The sequence below is a fragment of the Rhinoderma darwinii genome, chromosome 11 (assembly GCF_050947455.1).
Source record: "Rhinoderma darwinii isolate aRhiDar2 chromosome 11, aRhiDar2.hap1, whole genome shotgun sequence".
In the NCBI taxonomy this organism is placed as follows: Eukaryota; Metazoa; Chordata; class Amphibia; order Anura; family Rhinodermatidae; genus Rhinoderma; species Rhinoderma darwinii.
This window is the reverse complement of record NC_134697.1, coordinates 99,666,639-99,676,840: the sequence shown is the minus strand read 5'-3', so window position 1 is coordinate 99,676,840 and position 10,202 is coordinate 99,666,639. Positions and strand designations below refer to the sequence as shown.

The 10,202-nt window shown below is 45.5% G+C and overlaps 1 protein-coding gene across 1 annotated transcript; it reads left to right on the top strand.

Moving 5' to 3' along the window:
- Nucleotides 1-58: 58 nt before the first annotated feature.
- On the top strand, nucleotides 59-9,481 carry LOC142663535 (glutathione S-transferase P 1-like). Its single transcript, XM_075842264.1, has 7 exons — nucleotides 59-131; nucleotides 913-948; nucleotides 4,740-4,852; nucleotides 5,903-5,990; nucleotides 6,093-6,196; nucleotides 8,555-8,662; nucleotides 9,246-9,481. Exons 1-7 carry the CDS (start codon nucleotides 86-88, stop codon nucleotides 9,429-9,431), a joined length of 681 nt encoding a protein of 226 aa, XP_075698379.1. The 5' UTR covers nucleotides 59-85; the 3' UTR covers nucleotides 9,432-9,481.
- Nucleotides 9,482-10,202: the final 721 nt, after the last annotated feature.

Here is a 10,202-nt window from a genome sequence, read left to right as displayed (position 1 = left end):
AGTAGACTGTGTAGCGCTCACTGTGACTCAGCAGAAGTCACTTTCTATATAAACCGGCATCTCAAATCCACTAATCAGAAGAGGAATGTGTTCCAGGAAAGCTCCAAGAGAAGAGAAATCCACCGCAACAAGTAAGAACTGACCCCTTTGCGCCACTTTACTGGCGGCTTTGCACATATTTCCGGTATCTTTCGTAATATTACTTTCTATTTTCTTGCATTTCTTATTACTCATTCAATTTAAACACTGACCGGCTAAGTGTGATTTTCTATCTGGTATTTAACTTGAATACTGCAATACCAGACACAGCCTATAGACAAGAGTGGCGCTGTTTCTGTATAAAAGCAGTTTAGTCAGCGTGTTTAGTCTGAAGGATAAGTCACTTACTTCTAGAGTTCAGCTCATTACATAACCAGCTTCGTTATTCTGCTTCCCGTTGCAGCTAGTTTTCTTTACGTCTTGCTCCGCCTCCAATTTGCGACTCGCATCTTATTCGGCTAAAAGGGTGCCATAAAGCAATCTACTCTAAACTAAATACAGACAATGACATAAAAAGAGGCAGCTAGGGACACTTGAAAAACTGACTGCAACCGGGATCAGGGAATTGGTGCTGCTACAGAAATAGTAGAGCCCTAAAAGTTGAGCTCTGCCAAATGGGTTATCCAAGATTAGTAAAAAGGGTTGCTTTATTTTCCAGTTACAGTGCCACGTCTGTCTTTTGGTTGTATTTGGTATTGCAGCTCAATACCATCCACTTCAATAGTGATGATCTGCAATACCAGACAAAACCAATAAACAAGAGTGGCGCTGTTTCTGAAAAAAAGAAGAAAAGCAGACCCTTTTTTTCATCTTAATTGTTTACAAAAATTTCCATGTCTTGACTTTGTCAACAATGTCTTTTTATTTTCTTAGTGTCTGGATATACACTGAGCTACTTCCCAGTTAGAGGTAAGTGCCGCTTCACTACTTCATGATCATATACAGGATTGACAAACATAGAAGTGGAAGGCATCGCCTCATAATATTGCGTCTTATTCATCAGGCTACAGCAACCTCTTCCCATATAGCAGCAGGGGTTGTATAAGATTAGAAATAAGGGTCTGCTTCACTAGGCAGCCGTACAACGCTGGAAGCCTCTCCTGCAAAGCTATGACTGCAGCTCTGGAGTATAATACAGGATGTAACTCAGGATCAGTGCAGGATAAGTAATGTAAGTACACAGTGACCCCACCAGCAGAATAGTGAGTGCAGCTCTGGAGTATAATATAGGATGTAACTCAGGATCAGTACAGGATAAGTAATGTAATGTATGTACACAGTGACTCCACCAGCAGAATAGTGAGTGCAGCTCTGGAGTATAATACAGGATGTAACTCAGGATCAGTACAGGATAAGTAATGTAATGTATGTACACAGTGACTCCACCAGCAGAATAGTGAGTGCAGCTCTGGAGTATAATACAGGATATAACTCAGGATCAGCACAGGATAAGTAATGTAATGTATGTACACAGTGACTCCACCAGCAGAATAGTGAGCGCAGCTCTGGAGTATAATACAGGATGTAACTCAGGATCAGTACAGGATAAGTGATGTAATGTATGTACACAGTGACTCCACCAGCAGAATAGTGACTGCAGCTCTGGAGTATAATACAGGATGTAACTCAGGATCAGTACAGGATAAGTGATGTAATGTATGTACACAGTGACTCCACCAGCAGAGTAGTGAGTGCAGCTCTGGGGTATAATACAGGATGTAACTCAGGATCAGTACAGGATAAGTAATGTAATGTATGTACACAGTGACTCCACCAGCAGAGTAGTGAGTGCAGCTCTGGGGTATAATACAGGATGTAACTCAGGATCAGTGCAGGATAAGTGATGTAATGTATGTACACAGTGACTCCACCAGCAGAATAGTGAGTGCAGCTCTGGAGTATAATACAGGATGTAACTCAGGATCAGTACAGGATAAGTAATGTCATGTATGTACACAGTGACCACCAGCAGAATAGTGAGTGCAGCTCTGGAGTATAATACAGGTTGTAACTCAGGATCAGTACAGGATAAGTAATGTATGTACACAGTGACTCCACCAGCAGAATAGTGAGTGCAGCTCTGGAGTATAATACAGGATGTAACTCAGGATCAGTACAGGATAAGTAATGTAATGTATGTACACAGTGACTCCACCAGCAGAATAGTGAGTGCAGCTCTGGAGTATAATACAGGATGTAACTCAGGATCAGTACAGGATAAGTAATGTATGTACACAGTGACTCCACCAGCAGAATAGTGAGTGCAGCTCTGGAGTATAATACAGGATGTAACTCAGGATCAGTACAGGATAAGTAATGTAATGTATGTACACAGTGACTCCACCAGCAGAATAGTGAGTGCAGCTCTGGAGTATAATACAGGATGTAACTCAGGATCAGTACAGGATAAGTAATGTATGTGCACAGTGACTCCACCAGCAGAATAGTGAGTGCAGCTCTGGAGTATAATACAGGATATAACTCAGGATCAGTACAGGATAAGTAATGTAATGTATGTACACAGTGACTCCACCAGCAGAATAGTGAGTGCAGCTCTGGAGTATAATACAGGATGTAACTCAGGATCAGTACAGGATAAGTAATGTATGTGCACAGTGACTCCACCAGCAGAATAGTGAGTGCAGCTCTGGAGTATAATACAGGATGTAACTCAGGATCAGTACAGGATAAGTAATGTATGTGCACAGTGACTCCACCAGCAGAATAGTGAGTGCAGCTCTGGAGTATAATACAGGATGTAACTCAGGATCAGTACAGGATAAGTAATGTATGTACACAGTGACTCCACCAGCAGAATAGTGAGTGCAGCTCTGGAGTATAATACAGGATATAACTCAGGATCAGTACAGGATAAGTAATGTATGTACACAGTTACTAGACTTTCATGTAGATTATATCCATATATAAACTGTAACATGGTGTTCATAGGAGAATATACAGTGTAAACAGTGACATTTTGTTCAAGGTGGAGCTTTTCTTTAAATGTACAAGTTTTACACTTATATTTGTCTGTCCAGCTTGTAAACCGTGGGTAGGCAACCTTTTTTGTATGTCGTGCCAGAAAAAAAATCACTGATGAAGTACTCAGTGTGCCATGCAAATATAAAAGTCATATAAGACAAACTGTTACCACATATTTTACATAAAACAATTACCGTAGTTAATTAATCTTATATTTCAGTGTTACCCTTGTTTATGACTATCTTTGGAAAGATGATCTATCTGTAGTGCGTACATGGCTACTGAACTACAGCTGGTGGGGTGCACATAGGAGAGACCGTGGCTACTGAACACCAGATAAGGGGCACTGCACACAGGAGAGACTGTGGCTACTGAACACCAGATAGGGGGCGCTGTACACAGGAGAGACTGTGGCTACTGAACTACAGCTGGTGGGGTGCACATAGGAGAGACCGTGGCTACTGAACACCAGATAAGGGGCACTGCACACAGGAGAGACTGTGGCTACTGAACACCAGATAGGGGGCACTGTACACAGGAGAGACCATGGCTACTGAACACCAGATGGGGGGTGCTGTACACAGGAGAGACTGTGGCTACTGAACTACAGCTGGTGGGGCGCTGTACACAGGACACACCATGCCTACTGATCACCAGATAGGGGGCACTGTACACAGGAGAGACTGTGGCTACTGAGCACCACATAGGGGGCGCTGCACACAGGAGAGACTGTGGCTACTGAACACCAGATAGGGGGCACTGTACACAGGAGAGACCATGGCTATTGAACACCTGATAGGGGGTGCTGTACACAGGAGAGACTGTGGCTACTGAACTACAGCTGGTGGGGCGCTGTACGCAGGACACACCATGCCTACTGAACACCAGATAGGGGGTGCTGTACACAGGAGAGACTGTGGCTACTGAACACCAGATGGGGGGTGCTGTACACAGGAGAGACTGTGGCTACTGAACACCAGATAGGGGGCGCTGTACAGAGGAGAGACTGTGGCTACTGAACACCAGCTTGGGGGGATGCACATAGAGAGAACTGACAACTTTTGCTAACTTTTTCTCCTACAAAGCGGTTACTGTACGGCGTCCTTGCGGTGCTGATCACTAGGAGAGAGCAGCGCTTCATTATGCCCTTGGCAACACTGAACACCAGGAGAGAGAGCGGTGCCGCATTGTGTGCTTGCCACGTGTTCAGCAGCGGCAAACAAAATGAAGTACTGCTCTCCCTCCTGGTGATCAGAGCTGCCAAGTGCCGCCAAGCGCTTTATAAAGGGGCGCTTCCTCTCCCGGTGTGCAGTGCCCTTAAGCACATAACGGCTCTGGACACTAAGAGAGGGAAGTGTGCTAGTAAACCATGCCCCAAGTGGCTGAGGTTGCTGACCCCTGTTATAAACTATGTTCAACTACCCTATTAGGGCATTTTGAGTTAAAAGAGGGGGTGGGGGTCCTTTATTCAAAACCTCCATTAATTAACCTAAGCAGAGAGCGGCTACAAAGATCGTCTCTCACTATGGAGCACCCAGCATGTCCTGCATTAGATGGACAGCCCTGTGATTTTAATGAGCACCATGTAATTCTTCATTACACCTGTGGTGGTGCTGTATAAGAATTGAGCACTTTCTTGGAGATTACAACTGATCGCCCGGGATTGTAAAAAAGTAGACAAAATGTCCTCACTAGTGGAATACTTATTTTTTTTCTAGCAAGGGCTGAGCCCATCAGACTGTTACTATCTGACCAGGGGGCTTCATGGACTGAGGATGAAGTGCAGATTGCAGACTGGTTCTCTGGAAAAAGTGACCTAAAGAAGAAAGCGGTGAGATGCTTCCCATGACCTGTCAAGCTGTTTATTTTCTGTGTCATAATGTAATTCTTGAGACTGTGTCAGTAAAGTTTATTGAAGAGAAGATATAATGCAGCATCCTCAGGAGTGTCGGTGTTGCTGGATTATTGGAACTTCCAGACTATCGGAATTAGCACATACATAAACATATAAATACATTTACATAAGAATGCATATCTATCTAGAGAGAAAGAGGGCAATGTGTTATGTATAAGTACTTTACATACATATATATAGGCCACATAGCGAGGCCTATATTACGGTTATGGGTCTGCCCTACTATGGCACTAACCCTGACCCTGTGTGGCTCTCTGTGGAGAAACCTAGATTGGATCTAGGCTGAAAGGGGTATACCAGTTAGAGCACGTGCCGGGCTCGCCACCGATTGCCAAAACAAATTGGCAGAGGCCTCATCGGCATGGTCTCTGAACAGCACTCTCCTAAATTATAAAAGTAGGTCTGCCCTACTACGGCACTAACCCTGACCCTGTGTGGCTCTCCGTGGAGAAACCTAGATTGGATCTAGGCTGAAAGGGGTATACCAGTCAGAGCACGTGCCGGGCTCGCCACCGATTACCAAAACAAATTGGCGGAGGCCCCATCGGCATTGTCTTTGCACGGCACTCTCCTAAATTATAACAGAAATGTAATTTTCTGGCGCACAGACAGCACTAGATGGTCACCTCTTAATAATTTAGTTGTATAAACTGCCAGTGTTAGTGAATCTTCCCCGGGAAATCTATCTTCAATAAGCTCCCCCTAGTGGTGGTTGCAAACAGCCGGAATTGTATTATTTTAATCCATTACTATATTTTGAGCGCTGTGTCCGAATATGAAGCTCCAACCCTTATGAATATATAATACGAAATCAATCTCCACAGAACTTTGGACCAATTAAAAAAACGCTATAGGAAGTGGTCCTGGATATTGCGTGGGGTACGGGCATGTCTGATGGTTATTTCTATTGTACCCGCCTTCCCTCAACTTTTCAGTTTATTTATCAATGCTCAATATGTTGTGCAGGTTTTTGGTCAACTTCCTCGATTTCAACATGGAGACTTTGATCTGTATCAGAGCAACACCATCCTGAGATACCTGGGCCGCGTACACGGTGGGTCTCCATATACATTGTATACAGTAATGTTGTAGTTAGAGTTTTTGTTAAATGTTCCTGCACTTGATTCGACCTAACACGCTCTTATTATTCACTAAGGAATCAACGGCAGCAACAATCAGGAGAGCGCACTTATCGACATGGTGAACGACGGCGTGGAGGACTTGAGGCAGAAATACGGTCGTCTGTATTTCTTTGACTATGTATGTGTTTTGTGCTAAATCTCTATTTAGTCTAAGAAAGCTTAAAGGGAATCTCCGATCTCATGATAAAATTATAAAGATGATGGGGTATATGGAGTAATATTACCTGGTACACTCCAGTTGCCCCCCTATGCCGTGAATGGTTAAGGGTCCCTTCTGTGTTGTCTCAAAATGTCCACAGCGCTTCTCAGACTGAGTCTAAGACACGCCCTCTGTTCACGGATTGGACAGAACTGCTCATGTGAGCATCTCTCGCCAATCCGAGAACAGTGGGAGTGTCCTATTTTGGCACAGCACAGAGTGGGACCTAAAACAGCAGATCCACGGCAGAGGGGCCGAACTGGAGGGCACCAGGTAATATTTCTCCATATAACCCATCTGTAACAACTGGCCGGTATGTGGATTTACTGGAGCACTCAGCCGTAACGGAGCAGCTGATATGATCAACAGAGTCAGTAATGATAAAGTACCTGGAAGGTCAGAAGTGGGTATATGCCAAACAGTCAGGGGGGAAGCGGCCTGTGCAGGATAATGAAGTGTGGCTAGGACTCCGGACCGGAGTAGTGAAGTCGTCTCGGACACTGGACTTGGCTAGGACAGCAGGCTGGAGTAGTGCAGTCATCTCAGACACTGGGTTTGGCACGGTCACATATGGTGAAGTCGTCTCGGACACTCGACGTAGGCACTAGATCTAGACACAGATACTGAATAAGGAAACGGGATTCGGGATACAGGGTTCAGGATACAGCTAAGGAACCATTTGCAAGACAAACATAGGAAAGGCACAACATTGCTCAGGCACTGGGGAATAGGGCAGGCCAAATTATGTATCCCAGCGTGCACTGGGATAGGCTAGGGAAACTTTTAGTGGTGTGCGCCGGCCATTTAAGAGATCAACAGAGCGTATGCGCACCCTACGGGAGTGGGGACCAGGAAGAAACACACCAGCGTCCCCGTGGCGGAGGGAGATGCCTGCATTGAGGTGAAAGACGCTTGCAGCCACCAGGGGAAGTAGGCCGTTAGCGGCCATTAGCGTTACACCATCATATTTAAAATGTTGTCCCGAGACCGAAGGGTCGCTTTAAGAAACGTAAACTCCACCCCTGTTTTCAGGAACACCTCCAAAATTACCAGAAGCCCCCTCTTAATGCAAATTAGCACAAATCCCACCCCTTTATGGTCCAGTTCGTGGGACAGTCCTGCGGAAATCAGAACTGTTGGCAAGTAAGCCGACATCAGCAATGACTGGAAACATGCAGTAGTTGGCGCTATAGATTCTTTTAATTCTTTTTTTTTGTACTAGAGCTCCACAATGGCTTTTGTTTGTGCAACCTGTGCCATCACACTTTTAACCCTAGAGGAAAACATCGAGGTCGCACGGTGGTCTTGTGAGCAAATGTTGAAAAAATGGAGAAGTAAAATATTCCACTTATTGCACTGGCTACTAAACTAACACTTGATACTGCGGGAGACTAGATAGGCAGGATGCAGCACTGACAATAGCAGAATGGAGAATTCATATAAACTTCTTGGTTTCACTGTTTGATGGGGATAATTTTGTATGCAGCTACCGTTGTCACATTGTCACTTGCTGGTTGTCACGGCGGGGGTGCGGACCCACAGGGCTGTACCGCCGTAGCGGGATAGCAGCTGGCCAAACAGGGTACAAAGTCAATGTCTATAGTTTGGATAATGTACCCGTGGCAATTCAGACAGTAGCGATGGTTTAGGCTCGGAGGGAACTCTGGTAGCAGACAGACAACAGGTGCGATGAAACACAGCGGGTGTAATAGGCAACACAACACGACTCCAACTCTGTACAGCACAGGAACACGGTAGCACGGGATACTGGATACACGTAGCAGGAACGTGAACACTGGAACTGGAAAACACCACTCAAGGCACCATTTGTAAAGACTAACACGGGTATACAACAACAACGCTCAGGCAATGAAGGAGGGGGCAGGGCTCTTCTTATAGTCCAGGGTCATCATGGGCTAATTTGGTATCAAATTCAGGTGCGTGTGAATTGAAAATTACCTACGGGACACAGCAGAGTGAAGCGGAAGTGATCGCTGTCGTCTCTTGAGGAGGAAATGCGGGCCAGCGCTCACTGATCCATGGCTGCGGCCGTCAGGAGGCGAGTAATCCCGGCGGTCCGCGGCCATGTGTGTTACACTGGTGTTTTTCCTCTCGGGGACTGTGTCAAGCTCTGGAACTCTTTTAGAGTCCCATACAGACAATTGAATATGAAAATTGTAATTGTGTTACTATATGTATAGAAAAAAAACACATTCAACTTCCTGTCATTTTTGAACATGCAAATTAGAGCATCCTTTTTTTTTTTTTTTTTTTCAGGAGACCGGCAAAGAGAAATATATAAATGATCTGCCCAATCAGCTGTCGGCATTCGAGAAGATACTTTCTAAAAATTCCAATGGAACCAAATTTGTGGTTGGAGATAAGGTAAGATAAAAATAAATTGAAAGTGTGATGAACTGTGCCTGTCCTAGTAAGGAGCCATAACTGGCGCCAAGGGTTTAGTGAAGGGATAGGTATAACATGGGAAATTATCTGGGTAAGGAGAAGTAAACAATGGTGTCCAACACTTGGCTGGTGAGACCGAATAGTCTTGGGGGTATAGTTTGAAGAACAACAAGGGGCGGACTGGCTGGGATTTTAGGCTCAGTGATTGGGAGTTCTTTCTGGGGGTAGTATAAAGAAATTTTTATAAGGGGGAGTTTTCTAATTTCGAATTAAACTTTAGTGGTTCATGGGCCACTATGAGGAAGCCACGGGCATTTGCTTGCCAGTGGGACGTAGCTTGGGCGGTATGTCCCCAATTCGGGCAGCCCTGGGTAGTCACAAAGATTGATCGTAGGTACCATTGGCTTCCCAGGTGGCTAACTGGTTCTGGGCAGTCACAGCTGACCGTTGAGGCAAGTGTGCTCTACTGCGCTAGTGAAGATACCCTGGCATGCATGCCCTGGCTTGTACGGGAGATGTAGCTCGGGATTGAGATTAATGATAATAATTTTTCTTGTTTCAGATTTCTTACGCTGACTACAACCTGTTGGACATTCTTCATTGTCATCTTGACCTTGACCCAAAATGTTTGACCTCATTCCCTCTGCTCTCTGCCTATGTGGAACGCCTTGCCTCCCGGCCAAAACTCAGCCAGTACTTGAAATCTGAGAAGCGCAATAAGCGACCCATCACTCCAAAACACAAATGAGCCTCAATTATTTCGAACATGCACTCCTTTCATTTCTATTGTAACGTAGATGGATAAAATAAAATTTTATATGTGTTTCCAAGTCGATGCAGAATCGTCACACGTGCACTTATTTCAAAGTTCAATCTTTATAAAAAACACCTTGATATGCCTTAATGGGGACTTTACGGGAATAAAATATAGATGACCTCTTCTCAGAGGCATAGCTAGGGGTTTAGCACACGGGGGGGGGGGGGGGGCGAAACATATCTGAGTGGGCCCCAACCCAGTAGACCACCCAATGCATTTTTACAACTGCAGAGGTGCAAACTAATCATAGTGGTTATCATGGTGAATAATACCAGGTCAGCGCAGTGGCGGATTAAGTAGACCATAGGCCCTGGGCGGTTCCCCCAAGCTTGGGCTCCCCCCTCTCCGCCACCGCCCTGCCACGTCGTGTCTATATTAAACACCAACTTTCTGTGGAAGTATTAGCAAAACGATTCACTTGTCAAAGGGCTGTGTCCCTACATACGGACAGTGTCCAACCATCGCTGACAGTATCACACTGTGCAGGGACACATATTCCTGACAATGGAAATGGACCGACGACCGCGAGAATGTGGCCATCAGCCGCCCTGCATGTGTTTTTTGGGCGGCCATGGGCCCCCTGGGAGCCTTGGGCCCCGGGCAGCCGCCCGAACCGCTCATATGAGGATCCGCCACTGGGTCTGTGTACAGAGATGATGAGGGTTATATACATGGATGATGGCTGCTCCAGCTATAATCCCC

Bases quoted from the DNA above. Each gene is read 5' to 3' on its own strand.
- LOC142663535 (XM_075842264.1), top strand. From the start codon at position 86: ATGTGTTCCAGGAAAGCTCCAAGAGAAGAGAAATCCACCGCAACAA. The intron at 132-912 runs GTAAGAACTGAC...TTATTTTCTTAG, and splicing joins AGAGAAATCCACCGCAACAA to TGTCTGGATATACACTGAGC. The intron at 6,197-8,554 runs GTATGTGTTTTG...TTTTTTTTTCAG, and splicing joins GTCTGTATTTCTTTGACTAT to GAGACCGGCAAAGAGAAATA.